This window comes from Gopherus evgoodei, chromosome 9, assembly GCF_007399415.2.
Source record: "Gopherus evgoodei ecotype Sinaloan lineage chromosome 9, rGopEvg1_v1.p, whole genome shotgun sequence".
NCBI lineage: Eukaryota > Metazoa > Chordata > Testudines > Testudinidae > Gopherus > Gopherus evgoodei.
This window is the reverse complement of record NC_044330.1, coordinates 87,423,636-87,445,417: the sequence shown is the minus strand read 5'-3', so window position 1 is coordinate 87,445,417 and position 21,782 is coordinate 87,423,636. Positions and strand designations below refer to the sequence as shown.

At 40.4% G+C, this 21,782-nt stretch overlaps 1 protein-coding gene across 1 annotated transcript; it reads right to left on the bottom strand.

Annotated features, from left to right (window-relative positions):
- Positions 1-6,247: 6,247 nt before the first annotated feature.
- Positions 6,248-21,561, bottom strand: LOC115657970 (homeobox protein CDX-1-like). The gene is made up of 3 exons (XM_030576375.1): positions 21,114-21,561; positions 10,952-11,097; positions 6,248-6,496 (listed from the first exon to the last, which is right to left on the bottom strand). Exons 1-3 carry the CDS (start codon positions 21,559-21,561, stop codon positions 6,248-6,250), a joined length of 843 nt encoding a protein of 280 aa, XP_030432235.1.
- Between the last annotated feature and the right edge of the window lie 221 nt (positions 21,562-21,782).

Sequence of the window (21,782 nt, the reverse complement as noted above, 5' to 3'; positions counted from 1 at the left end):
CTATACCAACATAAGATAACTAAATTGCCAACATACTATTGTTCCACACACTGGTTCTTGTGTCTCCAACATTTCACGGCTAAGTGATGAACATGCAGTAAAAATGAAACTAAAGGCTCAGCCAACAGGCTAGTAGCTTGAAGCCATCAAAGTTTTAGTTTGCCTTTACTAGAAGGTTAACTTGCTGTTAATCTTGATTGGATTGGTAGGAAATTAACAAGAACCGACACAAACCTTCCATGAGTCATGTCCTGGTCATGGGACAGTGAGGCAGCTACCTCACTCAGTGGCATAGGGCAGACTGCTGGTTAGCTTGCCGTCTTTGTTAACTCAGCATGTCCCTCGTGAGAACTATGGCTTACCAGCTCAGACCCAGCAAAGCACTTAAGCATGTGCTTAACTTTAACATGGAGGCAGAACTATTTGCTCACTAAGCATTGGACCTTTCAGGAAAAGAATGCATGCATCAGGTGATGAAACGTTGCATCGGGAATTTTAGCATGTAAAATCTTTATCATCAAAGAGAAAGATGATGGAAATCAGCATGTCAGCTGTGTATGCAGACTTCCTGAAGGTGGCCATTTTGAATTCTATACACTTCGTTTTTTAACAACATTTCAAAAGAATGTTTGAAACTATCAATTACTTGTGAGAGGAGAGAGAGGGAGTCTAAAGGCCATGGTAACCCTCCTTGGCTTTTCCCCTGCGCACTTCTTTATAATAATGAATAAAGTTTTTCCCCTGCGCACTTCTTTATAATAATGAATAAAGTTTAGTGCTGTCTTTTCCATTTCATAAATCAATGGCACGGACATAATTCATGTAGCCCAGAATGGAGTTATATAAAGGGCAGGAGGCAGTGGTTCAGGACTGAAGGAGAGTAACACCATTCTAGAGTGTGTGGATGCTTTAAAGTACATCCAGGCAGCATGGGGTCCGCCATGAAACTGAGTGAGTGTAGGTCACTTTGGCAAGGGAGATTGTTTAACCCTGGAATGGAATATGCATAATATATCCGAAAGTTACCTCTCCATTTTTTGTGACATCCAGTAGGAAAGGAGTCTTCTTCACTGCAGAGTGCACAGGGAACTAATTGCACTCTTTAAATACTGAAGGAAAGGAGCTGGAATGCTTTTTTGTCATGATGCTTTGATAACTACTTCTGCTATCCCTGTTCTGCATTCATGTCATTGATGTTGGTGTCAGTGCACATGCTGTCAAGCAATCAGGCACATATGACCCTGTATCCAGATAGTGACAGCTATTTTCAGTACCTAGAAAATGGGACTACTGGTGATGGTCACTATTTGGCCAGTCAGGACAAATGGGGCTTCAGCATTTCATTGTGAATTACAGATGTAGAGACTTTGGTTTGGAACAAGCCTGTACTGCATAAATATATTTGAAAATTGAATAAGGGATCTAACTGGGACTAAGACTTGTGCCTCTATGCCAAGAGTAAATATATTTGCCCAAGGAAAAAACTGCTGGAATAGAAGGTGGCACATGCCTGAAATTCAACCATGTTTGTGCCTTATGCATTGGATAATGTCCAGTTTATTGCAGAGATTGCACAGCTTAGTTTTTGAAAATCATTGAAGTTTGATGGTTTTGAATTTGCATGTCTTACTCATTTGTACCAGATCTTCCCTGTCTGATATCATTTATGCTTCCTGTTGAGCAGTGAGATTTCAAGGTTGTAGTGAAATCATCTGAAATTGAATTTATACAGTCCAATCACAATAAAGATGAAGAGCTTCAATATCTTTGTGAAACAATCTGGTGTGTGATGATGATGATAATACCTACGTTGTGCTTTTCTTCAAGACACTTTGCTAGCAACTAGATCTTCACAACAATCTTGTGGTGTTATCCACATTTTTACAGATGTGAGGAAAATGAGACAGTTAAGTCATCTGCTCAAAACCACAATGGAAGTTGATGTCAGAGCTAAGATTAGTACCAGCAGTTCCTGGTTTCTGGTTCTGTACTCAGTCGACTGGATCAAACCACTTCTCTTGCTGATTGGCACCAAGTTTATCTGTCTCTTTTTATTTCTAATTGTTCCGATCACATATTATGTAGGCAAATATACTTGATAGATTTCTTCATGAGAAATATTAATCCTTGTGCATTTGTGGGCAATCCATGTTATAATGAACAAAAGCACACTTCAGATATTTAGTTGAATTGATTACCTGTATGTTTTACAAAATGTTTATCGCTGGCATAACTAGAAGGTTAATGATCCCTAAAGTATTATCCCGGTTTATAGATACTGCATTTGGGGCAATAAATGTTAACCTTTGAACATTTGCTTCTGCAAATAAAATTCAGCCTCATTTTGTGTACTTAACAACCTCTGATTGGAAACACATAGCAACCTATAGCAAGCAAGCTTTCAGCAAACTGGAACAGAAATGAGGTAGGTCTTCAAAGTGATCACTTATCTTCCTCAATAACTCTTCTGCATGTAAACAAGATAAAACAGGCTGTTTTGCCAGATCCCTCATTCTTTGAATGGCATGTTTGTCTAGTTATAAAGAACAAGTGATTGTGCTTGGGTATATTTTTCCTTTCATACAGGAGCCTTTGAGTTAGAGGCTTGAGTTTCTCTTCCTTTAATCCTGCAATGGAATTTTAAAGCACTTCACAGAGATATGAAGAAAGAGTAGGTAACTATGAACTTGATCCTGCACGGAGTGGGGCACCTTTTTGCATGATGCTGAACACCTTCATGTTCTGTTAGTATCGATAATAGTTGAGGGCAGTTAAGACCTTGCCTAAGTATCTGAGCATCTCATACGATTGGTCCCGAAGTTACTGTATGGAGGCACAGTAGGCAGATTCTTTTCCTTTACACCATGTTAGAATTTTCAGATTTAGAATTTCAAAATGTTTTACTGTTTTGATCTCTATAGTTTACTTGTGCGTGTGTCCCCCTTTTCTTTAGAAGTGTCCTCTTTTCTCTGCCTGTTGGAAATCAAGTGAGCTCAAGCTTAAAATATAAAGAAGAAATATCAGATACAGGGGCGTCTGTACACAGTGTGTGTACAATTTTCCTTTAATTCAAAGTAGGATGGCTGTTGTTTGCATTTCTAATGGGCATATCTGGAAGATAATATGTCTTGATATGGTTGACATGGTTAGCAATGCAAATGATAAATCACTTTGGTAGCAAAATGCTGTAATCAAGAGCCTGTATCCAAAGCACGTTGAAATCAGTAGGATTCTTTCCACTGACCTCAGTGGACTTTGGACCCTGTCTCAGTATGCCAGTATAGACTGATTAGAGTAACTTCTTACATATTTCAATGGTAAGTGATAAATGCACCATTTTCAGGTACCAAATATTGGATATGAAATGCAAATCCAGATAATAAAATACATTACACATAATTTTGCTAGCATTATATGTGTCTTCATTCTGTGGCTCATTTGTGCCCAATTCTGACCATTATGGAACTTTTTCTCCATAATTCTTATAGACTTTAAGGTCAGAAAGGACCATAATGATCATCTAGTCTGACCTTCTGCACTTTGCAGGCCACAAACCTCACCCACCAACTTTGTAATAGATCCCTAAGACTTCAGGTTACAGAGAATCCACCATTTATACTAGTTCAGTGGTTATCAAATTTTAGCAACCCTGAGGACCCCCATTTTGATTTAAAATTTTTCGCAGACCCCCAAAACCCCCGCTTAGCCCCATGCCCTGCCCCCACTCCAGTCCTTTCCACAAGGCCCCACCCCTCTCCACCTTTTCCCGCTCCACCCTGGTCCCTCCTCTTCTCCGCCTCTTTTCACCCTCTCCCCTGAGCACGCCCCATCCCTGCTCCTCCTCCTCCCTTCAGTGCCTCCTGCATGCTGTGCAGGAGGCACTGGGAGGGAGGGGGAGGAGTTGATCGGGGGGCCCATGTACCCCCTGGAGTATCCTGGGTCTGTGGATCCCAGTTTGAGAAACTTTGTACTAGTTTAAATCTGTGGGTAACCAATGCCCCCTGCTGTAGAGCAAGGCAGGGTCTGTGCCAATCTGACCCAGTGGACAATTCCTTCCTGACCCCAAATTTGGCAGTCAGTTAGACCCTGAGCGTGTGGGCAAGGCCCGCTAGCCAGACTCCTGGGAAAGAATTCTCTGTAGTAACTCAGAGCCCTCCCCGTCGTGGCAGTCGGCACTTCCAAACCATCTCTAGGTGTTGATACAGTGACTTTGTCACACCAATTGCCATGGTGAATGACTTCCTCTTTGTGTGCTGTACTGCTCAGAACAGCAGCGGCAGTGCAGACTAGCCAATCTGCCTGAACCTTGATATGGAAGGGCCACCTCTAAGGCTGAATTTAGTCTCAGTACCTTATGTGGCTACTGCCAACCAGGAAGGCAATTTTTGAGGGCATTTAGAGGTCATTGTGGTACAAACACATGCCCATTGGAGCTGGACTGGGACCTCTAACCTTATTTCACTTAGGCCATTGCATGACCACGAGGTATTAAAAAAAACCTGTGATCCTTAATGATCTGAGCTGCACTAAAATTGGTGATTTAGAAATGACATTACCAACCGCCTCAGCCATCTTGTTCTCACCATAACCCCTCCACCTATACTATATATATTTAAACTTTATATCATAATTATTTTAAATAACAGACTGATGGTGAAAATCCTTTCTGCATTACCATTTTCTGCAGTGGGTTTAAACCACATTGGAAACACTTACTGAAAAGTCACTTTATTTTAGAGTTCTTTATATACAAAGTAATTTTTCATTACCCACATTAGATCATCAAAATAATATTATGATATATAATTAAAAGGAAAACAAGAATGTACATACGCATAGGCCAAGATTTGGGGTCAAATTTTCAAAAGTGCCTGTGTGATTTGGGAATCTATGTCCCATTTTCAAAAGTGACAGGTACTTAATAGGCTTTGTCTTAGTGAAAGTCAATGGGACTTAGGAGCCTGTCACTTTTATCAATGGGACAGAACAATTTAGGTGCTTTTGAAAATTTTACCCTTGATGCCTAAAGCTAGGCCCCTAAATCCATAGATAACTAACTAAATAAGTAGCCACACTTTCAAAAATGCTGAGTACCCAGCAACTCCCACTGAAGTCAATGGGATGGCACCACTTTTCAAAATCAGGCTACTTATTTAGGTGCCTAAATATGGATTTGGCTCCTCCAGTATTAGGGACCCATTTAAAATATTGGCCAGAGGTTATATTCAGCGAAGGTATTGGTTTGCTTAGTCTTTCATTAATTTGGCCTTTCAATTTTTTAATATTAATATGTCTGAAAACCAGACTAAATTTCAAGGAATTTAAACATTACTTGGATGCATTATATGTGTCTTTATCTATGGTTTTGTTGTCTCACAAAATGCAATCGTTCCCTTAAGTATATCTAAGTTTTAAGAATTTTTCTCCCTTCACTATTTCTTTAAGAAACATAATGGACTGAAATGATCTCTTCCACCATGAGTGAAAATGGGCCAACGTTCACAGTTCCATAATGTTTTTCCAGAAACATTTATGGGATGATTTGAAGAGCACGTGTTTGTTCTAGTATTATTTAGCCTTGGAAGTGATTTCTGTTTAAAAAAAAAAATCAAGCTGGACCTCTCCCCAACAATAACTCAGCAGTCTGCTACCTTGATCTAGGTTTTCAATCAAGTAGCCCAAAGCATGAACTAGTTTTTCAGGGCCAAAACCTGGACCCATGTGCAAAGTTTGAGAAAGTGAAATTAGCACATGGGGCCTACATAAGGATGAGAAGGGGGAGGACTCTTCTCCCTTAATCCAGTGGCAGGGCACAGAGCACATGCTCAGTCCCTGTTTTGCTCTCAGGAATGCAGCATTGCCTGTGGTCCTCTTCATACGTCTTTTGGCTAGTGGATCCACATAGTAGCAGAACAACTGGACACCCCTTGTTCCCAGCCCACCCTCTGCACTGCCATGGGAAATGCCTGCTTTGTGGTCCAGAGAGGGCCTGGCATCCCCTTGTAGCATCCATCCAGGACCCTTTTCACACAATAGTTCCATTGGTCTGAGGGTTTTCCACTGTCCTTTCACAGGCCCTGGGGATTTGGCCCTTAGTTGATTGTAAGTGGAGCCTGTGCGCACAAGGCTGTTGTGATGCTGGGATCTCTTGCAAAACAGCTCTGGCTGTCCTGTCCCCTTTTGAATGGTAGTGCTCCATGTACTGTTGGTTTATAATGTTCTTTATAAAATTACTCTTTGAATGGCCTTACTGAGAGGCCACAACCTGCTGAAGGTTCCCATTGTGCTGTAAGCTATTCATTGGAAGCGGAGGAGGTGGTGGGGGAAATAAAGAACTGGACATTTCCGAATGAGTCTGTGGGTTATGTACTGGGATGGGGCTCACTGAGCCAGAGTCACTCTGCATAGAGCCAAGGCTGGTACCATCAAAATGAGTCATTTTCTTCTTCATTAATTTTCTTTCTTTGGCTCTGCGATTCTGGAACCAGATTTTCACCTGCAGAGGAACAAAGGAAAAGGTGTTTCAAGAGCTAAGTCAGCTTCTCAGTGTTGTGAGATTTTTTTTTTTAAGAGTCTTATTTTTTGGCTCTTTTTATATGTAACATATTTAGGTTGTGTGTACAAAATCTTACTTAAGTTCTTAACGTTGCATGCATCACCGTGATATCCAAATGCCAGGAGACTGCTCTAATGTGTGGACTGAACTGGCATCAATAGCCCCAGAGACCAGGGGAGCATACAAGTGGTGTTACAGCCACCTGAGCCCCTGCCTTGGTTGTGCACTGAGTCCAGCTTGGCCAAATCAGAGGATCAGGGCCAATTTACCCAGGGCATTTTTCTCTTCTCACATTCATCAAATTTACAGCAGTGTAACTCTGTTGACTTCAGTGGAGTTGGTCCTGATTTATACCAGTGTCTCAATATGGATTTAGCAGTCTGTTTAGGAACACATATTTGAAAAGTTTGCTCATCATTTAGTAAAATGACCCCAGCTCTTCCACTTTGGACAGAGAAAACAGCCCTTTTTTAAACTTATCTTTCAACCTCCTTTCTTATTAAAAATCATTTTCAGTGACCTATATTCCAGTTTAACTCAGAAATATATCTTTTAATAAGTATTTCTCTACACTGGGTTGACCTCACCTGTTAGGTGAGGAGTGCTAGGCTGAGGCCCACTGCAGGATTTGCATAGTATTCTGCTGTGTTCCAGAATAATGCTAATGGTTGACATTTCTGTTGTCTCTCCCAAACAGAAGGACCCTGAAGTGCTTTACAAACAGATATGGGCCAAATTCTGCCCTTCAATAGATATGTGCAGACAGTCTATTGAAGTCAATGGGCAATGTCCACACACATTGAAGGGCAGAATGATAACTACCTACTAAATTCATTACTTCACTCACAACTGAAATGCAGCCACCTTCTTGGTGAGATAAAGCAATGGTTGAAGAGCATGCTGCAATAACGCTTACGGTTCTTTTAGGGTAGGCAATAAAGAATCAGCAACAGTGTAGGATAGGTAATGAAGAATATTGTGTCCAGTTGAAACTATGGGGGAGGGGCTATTTTGAGGCAGCGGAATGTAATGTAATTTGATCAGGAATCTAGGGTTAACTCATTATTCTTGTGAAAAGTTCTGTTGCATCTATAATGATCATGGGGCAGATCCTTAGCTAATGTAAACTGACTCCAATTTATACCAGCCGAGGAACTGTATAAGTAGTTCTGTATGAAGTATAATCTGTTTACTGAGGCAGAATTATCATGATAATTTTAAAAAACTGCCATCCTTTTGATGTTCAGATCAGAAACAGAGTAGTGTTGCAAGCAGTTTTTATAATCCTAGGAGAAATCCGTGAATTAACGAGAAACGAGATTCACTGAGCAATTACTTTTTTGCCAGCGTCATGGAAAGGCACAGACTGTGGTGAGCTGAGTGAAAGTAAAGCAGTAAAAATGGGTGTTCTCCATAGGTGCTATGCTGAAGAATTTTAAAAATTCCAAATTTCTTTGTTTAAAAAAAAATTATATGGTGGCAAAACCCAAATAAGAGACTTGTTTATTTTTAGATAATGCTATAGCCCCTTCATTACCATGCTGTCTAAGGGTATGTCTAAATTACATTTAGACACCTGCGGCTGGCCCAGGCCAGCTGACTCAGGCTTGTGGGGCATGGGCTGTGGGGCTGTTTTCCCTTGCTGAGTTGCTCTACAAATAGTTCTCTTCTTCCTTGCTCCCCACCATACCCCTCAACACCCTCCATCCCTACTCGCTTGTTTCTGTCTTCCCCTAACAACAGGCCCATTTTGCTTACTACATTTCCAAAAGCAATTTCAGTTGGATTTAGTATTAATTTTTCTTTTCCAAACACTGTTCTGTAGTGTTGTTTTCCCTAGGTAAATAATTGCTGTGTTCACTTCAACAGTGGCTATATTTGAGATGTGGATAAAACAATACATATAGATCTGTGGTAAAGTTTGTAAAGTATTTTGAGATCCATCAGGGCAAAAAGTTGTGTGTACGCTCTCTCTCTCTCTCGCTCTCTCTCTCTATATATATGTTGGTCATTCTCATTCATTAATGTTAGTAGTGTCTTCAGCCAATCACAATCACCTTTTTGTATTTTAATTTTTAATATGCTGGAAAGAACCCCTCCTCCTATCCATATGAGATATTTCTCGGGTTATAAGGGGATCCATTTCTCACAGGGGTGAATGAATTTCCCTGCTTCCCAGATTATCAGCACCTACTGTACCAAAACTACATAATTTTGCCTATGGTCACTTTACACTATGTAGCAACTTGCATGGATATTCTTCTCACAGGCACAACAGCTTGTCCAAAACCCATCAGTTATCATCACTGACTAATCTAAGGTCTGTTGTATGCACAGTTTTTGCACTGGTATAATTAGGTTAAGTTAGGTATGTGATTTTTTTAAAACCAAAAATATAACCTTTAATCTAGACACAGTTTTAATGGTATAACAGATGCCTTATATTGGCATTGTTGATACCCCTTCCTGAATGACAATAAGCTATACGAGTATAACTACATCCACAGTGGGGTGGGGGTGAGGTGTTGTAACACTGTAACCATAATGACATAATTAAAGCCATACATACAGCTTTTGTGATTAGAGCAGGTCTAAGATGCAACACTTGGTAATGCAAACATTACATGACTGGGCTGAATATTCACAGAAAGTGAATTTTGAATTAGTAATCATGGGCATACCTAAATCCAGATCTGAATAATTTGTTTATTCAATCAGGGAACAAATGTATATAATGTGACTCAAATGTCCAGTTAAAACAACTTAAATTTCTGGTAGTCAAATACTTGTAATGAATTACTTGCTAACTTGATGCAGCGCTATACTTATTAATGAAATTTAGGCCTGTTTCTCCACTCCACCAATGTTGCTATTTACACCTTTGTAAACTGAGGGCAGAATGGATGTATAATGCTACCAATCTGATTTGGCAGCTTTTATATCCACTTTGCACATCACAAGGTGTAAAAAAGTGGAGAGTCAGGCACATTATTCATTGCATAGCTGGAGAAATCTTGATGTGTTTGCAGACAATTTGCAAACAAAACAGGGTGAAATTGTTGAATATATTATCCAACAAGAATTATTCATAGAGCTCAATCAATAAAACTCATAATTCTATATTTCATTCTCTAGTTTCAGTGCAATGATTAAAGGATCTCCCAGGTAACATGAAATAGAACATATTATGTTAGCCCAAGGAATAATTATGTGCATTGCTCTGTGCGTGATCCAGCTAGACTTCTTATCTCAGTGTCTTGCTTCCTGGGCCAGCTGGGGTTGGAGGTGTTTTAGAGCTAGAGGCCATGTTTCCAGCTCAACTGGTAGGAGGAAGAGCTGGGAGCACTGCAGGAGCAGTGTGCAGCCATTGCAAACACCTGATTTAGGAATGTGACATTGATGGATTCCAAAGCAAACTTTATTCAGCTCTTGGCTAGAATATAGAACCTCAAAGTTAGAGGATAGAATGGAGGAAATACTGAGTGAGGAGGGAATCCTCAAGTAAATGTAAAGAGGAACCCAGGGGATAAATAAGTACCTTCCTAAATATGCTTGAGCTTGTCAACTGGACTTACTGTGTCTAAACCAGTGGTTCCCAAACTTGTTCCGCTGCTTGTGCAGGGAAAGCCCCTGGCGGGCTGGGTCGGTTTGTGTACCTGCCACGTCCGCACGTTCGGCCGATCGTGGTGCCCAGTGGCCGCAGTTCACTGCTCCAGGCCAATGGGAGCTGCTGGAAGCGGCGGCCAGTACGTCCCTCATCCCGTGCCACTTCCAGCAGCTCCCATTGGCCTGGAGCAATGAACCGTGGCCACTGGGAGCTGTGATTGGCCGAACTTGCGGATGCGGCAGGTACACAAACGGGCCCGCCAGGGGCTTTCCCTGCACAAGCAGTGGAACAAGTTTGGGAACCACTGGTCTAAACTAAGGATGAAATCCTGGCCCCATTGAAGTCAGTAGCAAAACTCCCACTGACTTCAGTGGGGCCAAGATTTCACCCTACGATTTTTTGCCAAAATTTCCCATCAGGGTAGACAAGCCCCAGGCAGCTGCTGGTGTTTTAAAACCATCTCATCTGTCCCTATTCAGAGTAGGTCTAAACAACACTGCTCTAAAGGCTGCCAGCTGCCAACGCCTTGTCTGCACTTGCACTAGCACCATTGCTACCGCTGGTACAGCTGAGTCCATGTTAGCAATGGTGGGAAATGTGGAGATAAGGCTAGTGGGAGTAATCACACTTTGCTGAATAAGTTATTGGTTTGTACATTGCAAACAGAGTCCAGCCATGTTGTTTGGTGCTTAGAGACTTTAGGATGCTTGTGTTTTTAACCAGTCTTGTCATCTCCTGATCAACAATAACAATGCATGGGAAATCCGAGTATGTGAGCCATACTCTACCTGTCTCTCAGAAAGTCTTAGGTTTGCTGCAAGTTCAGACTTCCTCCTGATTGTAATGTATCTGTTATAATGAAATTCCTTCTCCAGTTCTAATCTCTGATGATCTGTGTAAACCACCCGGTATTTCTCTCTTGTTCTTGTTTTACCTGTTTTGAAAGAAAAAGACATAGCTTCAAGCAAAAGTTTTTAACTTCAATAGCATAAAATACCTGTTTTACATTTGAAAAAATGTTCCTAAAAATTCTAGGCCTGATTCTTCTTTCACTTACTCCACGGTAAATCCATTGACTTCAGTAGAGTTAGTGTTGATTTACACCACAGTTGAATCTGACCCATAGACTTTACTTTTGTTCCTAAGTAAACAGATGACAAATGGATGCTCAGATTTCTTTATCAACACATTTTGGGGAGGAAGTGTGGTTTTGTGGTTAAGGACTGGTAATTAGGAAATCTGAGTTCTATTCCTAGCTCTGACAGAGACTTCCTCTGTGACCTTAGGTAAACATCTCTATTGCTTGGTTTCTCTAAACAGAGATGATACCTGCCTCAGAGTGGGATTTGTGAGGCTTCTTTCACTGTCTGTAAAGCACATTGTCTGTCTAATATTCTTGGTGCTGTAAAAACAATAATAATAATGATTGATATGTGCAGAGTTCTATTACTATAATTTGATAGGTGGCTGTTTTGGTCCCTGGGTTAAAAGGTGGAGACAAACTATCTCTGCCTGGACATCAGCACAAGGAATGGAAGTATGAAAGATTTTCAGTTGAAAATAGATAAGAGATTGAGAGAATGATAATGCTTGATGTAGACCATGCTAAAGTTGCAGCATTAAATGTTTTACTAATCTTGTTACATAGTTTCAAGTCTGGGTCCATGACATGGCTGAACAGGGGATTATTAAAAAGTCATTGTGATTGTCAGCAGCCATTGAGGACAGATCCACACACATGGAATTTCTGTCCACGTGGCTGCAACTTTATTAATTCCATCAGGATAACTTCTCCGGGTAACCAGTCCTATTAGCAGTGAAAAGGAGGAGGACCATAGATGCTCCTTTTGTCACCTCCCTCCCCTCGCCTTTGTCAAAACTTAAATCCAGTTAGAGCATCACAGCCCTAGGGATTATTAACAGCAGTTTAAAACTAAGGCCTTATCAGAATCTGCATTACCCCAACACTAAACAGCTGCTTAAAACTAAGATCATCTCAGAGCCTGCATTACTCTCAAGGCCCATTATGGCCTGCAACCCAGATCAGCCTACTGTCTGGAGAATGCACTTGCCTGGTATGGCTCATGCTTACTCACAAACCCTTTTCCTGAGAAAGGTCTGTTAATGCCTGATTTTCAGGGAAAAGGGGAACTTCCCTAAAATCACCCCAAAAGCTGCAACTTTATTAATTCCATAACAAGACAGCTTTTTGGGGCAGCCAGTCCTAGCAGCAGTAAAAAGGGAGAAGACCATAGATGCTCCCTTTGTCACTGGTCTTCCCCCTTTGTTAATGCTGAAGTCCAGATAATCATGGCCCTAGAACCAATCACAATGGGATCCTGGTCCCTGGCTGGAACTCCTAGGTGCTACCGCATTACAGAAAATTAATAAATAATATTCTGCCTATGCCTATGGATGATATCTGATCTAATGAGTATAATAGACTTGATTTCTTCTGGGGGTCTCTGTTCACCAAGATTGAAGAACACAAGGCCCTACTCTGAATTTGGTCTACTAGCCTCCATGATACATATAGCTCAGCCTTGGTCAAGCTTTATGTATTAATAAAATAGGAGTACTTGTGGCACCTTAGAGACTAACAAATTTATTGTAGCATAAGCTTTTGCTACAATAAATTTGTTAGTCTCTAAGGTGCCACAAGTACTCCTATTCTTTTTGTGGATACAGACTAACACGGCTACTACTCTGAAACCTATGTATTCATAGTGGGCTTTAAGTGATCTGGACATTTCTCATCAAATCTGTAAAATTTGAAGACAGGCCTGAACATTTTGATGTGGAAAAATATTTTTGTCCATGTTCATACTTCTTATTCATGTTTGTTTAAGAACCACTTTGTCCATAAAGCCAAGAATACTTTAAACCAAGTCTGACACCTTGCCCAGGAAAGAGTCCCACTGATTCAGCTCTGAGTTGCATTGGGATAAATCTGTAGTAACTGCACTGAAGACAATGTAGATAACACAAGTGTTATGCTGGACTGAAAGCATAGTCAACTCAATCATTCTTATTCCAATAGTCAAGTTAGCTGTGATGTCAAGTCCAAAATACTACTGACAAAAAATTTAGAGAGGTCCTGAAAACAGCAGTAATGCTCTTTAGCCTACATAGATATCAAGTACATTTGTTTTCATTCATGGGAAGTGTAAATGTTTATTTAACACATGGTCACCTGTGGTGCTTAATGCTTACTTGATATTTTTAAAACTTCTTTGATCTCTCTAGCCTGTGTTTTTGTTTAGGTTTTTTTCCCTTTAAATGTGAATTCGGGGTCATTCAGTGGAACAAAATGCCTAAACTCTCCATTGTGGTGTTAAGATGAAGGACACAAAAGAGCTACAAGGTGATCTTATCATGAACTCTATTCACATTCAGAAGCCATAAACAAATATCAGATCCCCTTTTATCTCCAAATGTACTTGATATCTATGTAGGTTGAAGAGAATTGGAATAAGCATGGCTGACCCTTATTATCCATCAGGAGGAATTTTTATTTGCTTTTAAAACTGAAATAGAAGCTAAATATATTTGCAGAACTCAGCTCCTATTTGTCTATACATGTCTTGCTTGTTTAGTATCATGCAAATACACTTCTGTTTCTTTTTAAGTATGATAGAACTTTATGGTTCCTTTATTGAAGGCTGGAGAAATTTACAAAACTAGCTGGGAAAGGTTGATTTTTAAAAAAGTAAATAATAAGAGCAAAATTCTCTATGCTTTGCCTGATGTGGCTCTTGATTTAAATATTCTGCTTTTCCTACATGTCAGAATCCTTATTCACCATTGGGAGAGGAGAATATCAGAGCTGAGGGCTGCTGGATGGATCTAAGAAGAGAATGCTTTATTGTCCATTTAAGTCAATGGGACTCCTTCCAATGCCTTTACTGGGAACTGGATCGAACCCCCATTATTCATACAGCATTTTATACTGAGGGTGAAGGAATACATTTTTCATACATTTGCCAAAGCTAAATCAAAACAAACTTCCCAAACTAAAAGTTAACCCCACACCATTTGCAAGATTACGATAGCCCTGCAATCCCATTCATTAAATTTAATGATGTCTCTGGGCCAAATCCTGAGGATCTTGCTCAGTTTTTACACAGCCAAAATTCCAAGGCTGTGAGGATTTGGCCAATAAACAGCAAAGAAGATGCTGTTGGCTTTTTCCTTTTGGGGACAATAATTACAATTTCCCCCTCTAAAGCTGAAAAGTAAACTTTAAATCCAACCTTTAGCCAGCCCTCCTCATTTTACTCAGGTGAATAATTTCACTGGAGTCTATGGAACTACACAGGTGAGTCAAGTGAACAAAATTTGCCCTATTAGGCTTTTTTTTCTGAGTCTTTTCCTGATGCCAGACTGATGTCGTCAATGTGTGGTATCAATTTAACTAGAGATGTTCTCTCTTGGAGGACTCTGTCATGGAATTGGAAGTGGTTAGACTTAATCTAATAGGCTACCAGAAGTCAGAGGTCTAACTTACATTGTAATATGTCCTCGTAGCAGTAATACATGGATAGCCTGGTTCTGAAAAGCAGCTTAAGTATAGGGAAGTGTGTCTGAAATTCATTTGAAAATGGCTGTGGAAAAATGGGGTTCACCTGACATTTACGACTTAAACTGCACCTTGCAAAAGGGTTTTTAACAATTCCACAGAGGGAAGGCTAATTACTCTAGCAATTTTTGTGACTCTGGCCAGAGTCCAAGTGGGGGGAAGGGAAGAGCTTTCCCACTGGTAATAAAATTCAGAGAGCATTTCTTCTGAAGACAATAAAGCTAGGAGAAGGCCTCTTTATTTGCTGTGAAAATCATCACCCTTTCCGGCAATATAACTCCTGAAGAAAAGAGGGAGAAGGAAGAGACAGGACTGCATATCAAAGCAAAGAGAAGTGTTAAAAGGGTCTGTTGCCTCAATATGACAGATAGGCCTCAAAACCCAAGACAATGTAGCCCAGGGAAGAAAAAAAAAATACTCTCAGACCTCACAACTAGTTTACAAAGCAAAATAAATTAGCATTAGAACTGGCCCGGGCCCCTTTTTCATTGCCTCCTCTCTCAGCTGTTTAGGAGCTTCTGTCTTATGTGAGCTAACATCCTTCATAAAAATCTAGTATCTACCTATGCCTATAGAGAGAGCTAGATCAATACTACAGTATCATATTAATTATAAAGGTTCATATTCTGGTCTCAGTTACATGGGTGCAACTTGTGCTAGAGGGGGATAATGGGTGTACCTGATTACATGAGAGCAACTGAAATTAGTAGAATGGAGGACACATTCTGGCACAAAATATGTTCAAGACACACAATTCACATCTGGATTCTTGTATAAGCCACTATTTGGGGAGGGGGGAACTGGATTGGAAGTATTGGTTCAGTCCATTGCAAAGATAGGAGACATTTTCAAAATTCAAATCCAAATCTAGGTTTTGATTTTGCTTGCCCTCAGATCTAGAGTTTTGCTTTGAGCCCATCTCTAAATATGCCTGGGGTTACTTTATAGAGTAGTGATAGAAAGGGCCAAACTCATCCTTGGGGTAACTTTACTGACTTCAACAGAGTTATGAAACCAAAGCAATTTTGAATGAATCAAGACAAGGAACAATTTCCCCCATTCTGTATATGACATTCTATTATAGTTAAAATACAGGGTCAGCATCTTTCCATTCAGAAGCAGTACATTGTTCCAAAACCTTCATACATGTGTTCAGCAACTTACTCCCAGGAGAAATCCCATTGAGCTAAGTGGGACTACACATCTGAGTAAAATTACTATGTGCTTCAATGCTTCCAGGATCTTGCCCCATGTTTTCAAATATGAACACATTTCTCTCTCAGATCTGCATGGTGGGTCTTGAGGCTAGTAATTTTTTCTTGCTATCTTGTGCTTGTGGAAATCCATGCCTAGGAGAAGACGACCAGCATACTGGAGTCAGAGGCTTTAATTCAGAATTTCTCTTTGTTTTGTTGACTTCTGTCCCACTTGCAATACCTGGATTTTCTACTTTGAATCTGTTGTTTTATGCTAAAACTCATGGGCCACATTTTGTTATTGGTTTTGCCAGTATAAACTTGGAGATACTGCACTAAGGTAAACCAAATTAAATCAGTTGAATCCAAAGTAGAATTGCTCTCCATTATTTCATCGTTACACTCTATTATAGAGTGGATTCCCTACCCAATATTTTGATTTTGGATATCAGAAGTGTACAAGCTGTTGAAGGTGTGGGTAGATCTGTAAGTGACCAGATCAGAAGAAATCTGCTTTTTTGTGGTTCTCTAAAGCCAAGGGAGCAAGGGATGAATTGAAATTCCTACAGGTGTTGCATATATTCTTTAGACATTCCAGCATCTCACAATACTGGGCTTTTAGAAGGAATGTGATTCTTTCCCACAATGTTTCCCCCTTTCTAAAGATGTAAGGGATGGATTTCTATGCCCTTCAAAGATTAGATAATCTCTGTTGGTAGTGCAAGCACCGATGATGCCATCAATTTCTCTCATCATCAGAAAGTGTAGCTTGTGTCTTAAGAAAGCTGTAATTGAACAAGGAAAATATGGGCATCTTAATATGCAGGAAATTACAAGCTCTGTCCATAATCAAAGTTTCCCATCTTCTCCTTCTTTACACCATCAGAAACCCTTCTTACCCCCTTTCTATTTAATGGTCCGGGTCTTCTCTTCTACCCTACAGCTGTGTGAAGAAATTCACATTGCTGGTGAAACTGCTGGAGAGGCAAGTTTTCACCAGTGTCACAGAAAAACTTTTTTTTGGAGCATGGTTTCATTGCAAATGTGTTGTTGTTTTTCTAAAAACAAAAAGTGACCTTTCTTCCTCCTCAGTGAAAATGGCAAAATATCTTCATGAAAGTAGTGAAGCCAACTTGTGGTGATTTGTAATGTTTTTCCCGAGATGGATTTCTTCCATCTTCCATCAAAAATGGATCCGTGATCATACCTGTGATACTTTTGAAAATATGGAGGGAGGTTCCATTTTTTCACATAGAGCATCCTACCTGATAGTTGGCCTGGCTTGTTCTGCGCTCTGATTGGTAATTTTTTGCAGGGCAGGGAGATAAATGAGAGGAGCCTTGCTCCACCTATATCATTGGATAAAATATTGAATATTTAATATTCAGCATTTTCTCTTTGGAATTGCCCTGGAGCCTTTTTCTGAAGTCTAACACATTTTGTTTTCTTCTGCATGCTCAACACCTTCATCCATGCAAAGACCAAACACTCAATCCTGCACCCACTGCAGTCAATGAGAATGTTGGCATGGCGTTGATGAGTGCTGGCTCAGAACCCAGTCCCTCCAGTTCTAAAGCTGGTAGGAGAAGGCATTATAGATCAAAACGAAGCGTGTTTTCCAGCCTGAGAATGGTGGACCACAGTCAGATTATTTCCCCCATGGTAATGCATTCTAGCACCAAAAGATTTATAGGCTGGCCTCTAATATTAAATACTAAAACCAGATTTTCCATTGGTGGAGCATAGTTCCTTTGATTTGACTTTACACCAGTAGAGGATCTGGTATTAATATTTCTTTTAAAAAAATTGGTTTAAGGTAAGAGTATGTTGCAATCCTTTTTTTCCCTTTCCAGGTCCATAGTAATGACAGAAATGAAGAACAAAAGGTGGAAAGACCACCAGGGGATAAGAGAAGAGTAGAGAATAGGTTAAACATTTTCCTTCAACATTCATCAGGCCATGAGTCCAGAAAACAACAACAAGGAAAACCCACCACAAAATCACTGTAGGATCCACACTTGTAGCCTTTACTCACATGTGTGGACTGCTCATGAGAGTGATCCTAATACAAGTAGCTCTGCTGACTTTAAAGGGAATTACTAACAGGAGTAATTCTTGCATGATTGCAAGGTCATCTTGCAAAAATCATCTTGCTTTAATATAATTGTCTCCATAATTCAATTGTATGGTTATAGGACTATGTTGTTATAGTTTCACAGCATTTAAATAGCAAATAATAATTTATTCATCTGATTCATTTCTTCCACTGGCTGAGGGACTGTAGGTAAGTCAGCTGCTGAGCCTCAGGTTTTCCACCTGTAAAACAGGGATTATATGCTTACCTACTTCACAGGGTGTTAGGTTTCTAATTAAACAATGGGCCTGATCCTGCAGTCCTTGCTTAGGCAAGACAACTCTTGAAATCAGTGTTGATTTTAGCCTAGGGAGACTGCAGGATCAGGATCAGTGTAGAAGGCTTTGAGGGTGTAAAGTGTAATGGATTCGAACCTATAAAGTACCGAGCTCTCTGATCCCCATCCGGCAAAGCCCTTGAACATGTGTAACATGACTACTCATGTGCTCAAGGGTAAGAGGAACACTCATGCTCAAAATTAAGCACATGCTGAAGTGCTTTATTGAATCAGGGCCTTTAAGTGTTGTGTGCTGCTGCTGTTAATTTTAATCCTGCTGGAAAACTGGAAAAAATTTGCTCTTCTGAAAACAAAGACAAGAAGAAACAGGATTAGGGCTAGAATAAGGGCTCCAGTTAGAAAGCTGTTTTATCTGAGCTGAGCTTTCCTGGCTTAAAAAATAATTAATAAAGGGAAGAGGAGGCAGGAAAGAAAACCTGTTGTTTTGATACTATTGTTCAGAATGAGGCAAATCTTTGAAGAGGACTTGATCCAATACCCATTAAGTCAATAAAAAGGCTCCCACTGAGTATCAGTGGGAGTTAGATCCCCATAGGCATTTAGATCAGATCCTCAGAGATATTTAGGCACTTAATTCCCGTTTATTTTAAGAGGAGTTATGTTCCTAAATACCTTTGAGGATTCGGGCCTTGCTAATAATTATTTGTATCTTTGCGAGGCCTGATCCTGCAAAGTGCTGAACACCTTCAACTACTTTTGAACACATAAAAGTTGAGGGCGCTCAGTGGCCTGTAGAACCAGGTACTGTAGAGTGGAGAAAGATGTTTGCACTTAGCAGCACCCTGAATTCCTACTATGTGCCCTATGCCTCAGTTGAGTGCAATGCACCTTATAGGATTGAGCCCTGGCAGGATGAGTGTGAAAGAGCCTAAGATTTGCTAGTTATGGGTGGTCAGAATGTTATTGTTTGTTAGTTATAATACAGCACCCACAGTATGTTAGGCACTGTACAGCCAGATAAGGAGACAAGTTCCTGTCCCAAAGAACTTGCCATCTAAAAAGACAGGAATAAAAATGCAGGTGGGGCTCAGGGGAAGAAAGGAAAAGCAGTGTGGAGTTTGGTGAGTTCCACAGTTCTGGCTGGGGGTGGAGCAAGAGGGGATTATTTTATTTTGGAATAGGTTTTCCCGCCATTTGGTGTGTTAGCTCTAACTCCCTGTAGCTCTATATCCTTGATAGCATTTCTTAGCCTCTCACAGGGGCTTGTGGCAACCTGGGTTGTTACTTGGGGAGACATAGTGTCACTTTTAGATTTGAGCCCCTATCCTGAAAACACTTATGAGTAATCTCATTGCCTTCCCTGGGACTTTTCGCAAATAGGATGCACTATGCTGAGGCATAATGGCAGGGTTAGGCCACAGTTTGCATTTTAGTTGGGGAATGGTGAGTCAGAAGCAAATATGACTTCAAAAAAACCTGGTGCATATATTTATTTTTAGGGGTTGAATTGTGCTGTCCTTACTCACCCAGAGTAGTACCCTGCTCCACAAATTGTCCCATTGATTTTAGTGGGATTACACATGGCATTAGAAACTATTCAGCATTAATAAGCATATCACAATCTGCCTTTAGGAAATCTGATGCACCATTTCAGTGTAGGATTTTCTGTATTTCTTTTGACTGGTGATTTAAGGTTTCTTTTTTGTTTTTACCCCAAACTTGACAGTTTTAATTCCTACTTAAAAACCCTCAACATTGCTTACAGTAGTGCATGGGGCAGAGATTGGGAGGGGAGAGGAAAAAGGGAAATTTCATGAACTGCAACTGATTGAAGGACTCTGAGCACCTCCAAGAGGTACTGAGTGCCTCCAAGAGGTACTGAGGCCAATGGGAGTCAAGAGTGCTCAGCACTTCACAGGATCAGGTGTCTTTACAATTAACTTTTCCTTAGTTCTTTCCAGGCAGCCTTTTTGCTTCATTTATGCTTTTCTCAATGCTTCATGACTTACTTTTATGCATTAGATGGTAAGTGCAGCCTATTGCTTTTACTTGCTCACTATTATAAATCAGAAACTGACATGTCAAGGTATTTGACTAGCTGTGTAACCACGGATGTCTGTATTCCTGCCTTTTCTAAAACACCGTCTGTAAGGTAAAGCAAGCCCTTTCATCCACTCTCATTTATTCACTTTTGAAATGCTAATCTTTTTAAAGGAGCTATAGTATTGACTCTGTGCTAGAGGCATGATACTGCAGATCTTTTTTACTCCAGTGGGCCTACTTACCTGAGTAAGGACTGCAGGGCCGGAGGGAGCATTTCTATTATAATCCCTGTTTCTGACCCATTTCCAAATATATAGTTTTGGCCTGCATTTTCTAATGCTTACTGTGAGACCAGAAGAAAATTAATATGGAAAGTTACAAAAAAAATTCAATGCTTTAAAAACACATATGATCTTTAAGATTCTCACTGAAATCATATTCTTAACATGATCCAGTTACTCCATCTCACATTTTATCACAAATGGAGTAACTTCCCTGCATTGAGCAGTTTTTTATGGCCCAAAGAGGTTGCTTCCCGTATGCCCCAATACTAAAAATTAGGAATGGCAATGTAATAAATCAGCATATGATCAAAGACATCATTCAAAAACAGAATCAATATTTAATGGATAGTAAAAGAACCCATCAAAATGATCAGGATTCTTCGTCTCACTGCATACTTCCCAGCTTTTCTTATGAACTAGAAACTGGGCAAAAAAAGTGCAAGCTCTTCTCAGCATAAACCTCAGCACCCACATACCTGTGGAAGTGGATTGCACAGTTTTCCTCATCCATTCATAAGAGCTGTGCCTTTGACTGTTGGGAGAGATTTGCTCTGTGTTAATTGTACCTACAGGAGGTAAAACCCCAGATCCAGCAGGATTCAGGGAATTGTAATCAGCAGAGCTGTAGGAGATCTGCCCAGGAGATGAACCATTGATTTGTGCAGCAGTAACTGTACTGGAGGGTCCTGGGCCATAAGTATTCCAATCCTCCCTTTGCGTGCCATAGTGAGATCCCCAAGCTCCCGACGACTGTCCTTGGTTGTCCATACTTGGCACATGATGATATCCCATGTAATCTGAATAGGATGGAGTGGAGACAAAGTTTTGCACTGGCAGGTTGTTGTTGTTGTTGCTGCACCTTACGGATCCTGGATACATGCTGGTTTCTTTATCCAAAAGATAACTCACATACATGATGCTCATAGCCTGGCTTTGTCTTGCCAGGGCATCCTGCTCCTCACAGTGTTTGTTTGATCTCTTCCTGCCTTCCTCTTTCTTTCTCTCTCTTTTCTAGCCCCAACTGGCTCTATAAATGACTCATGCTAGCCCTGATGTCTCTTTACTACACATGATTAACAATGGTGTTACCAGGTGCTGGTAGTAACAGTTTACTAAGGTTCTGCCTGATGTCACAGATAACTGCC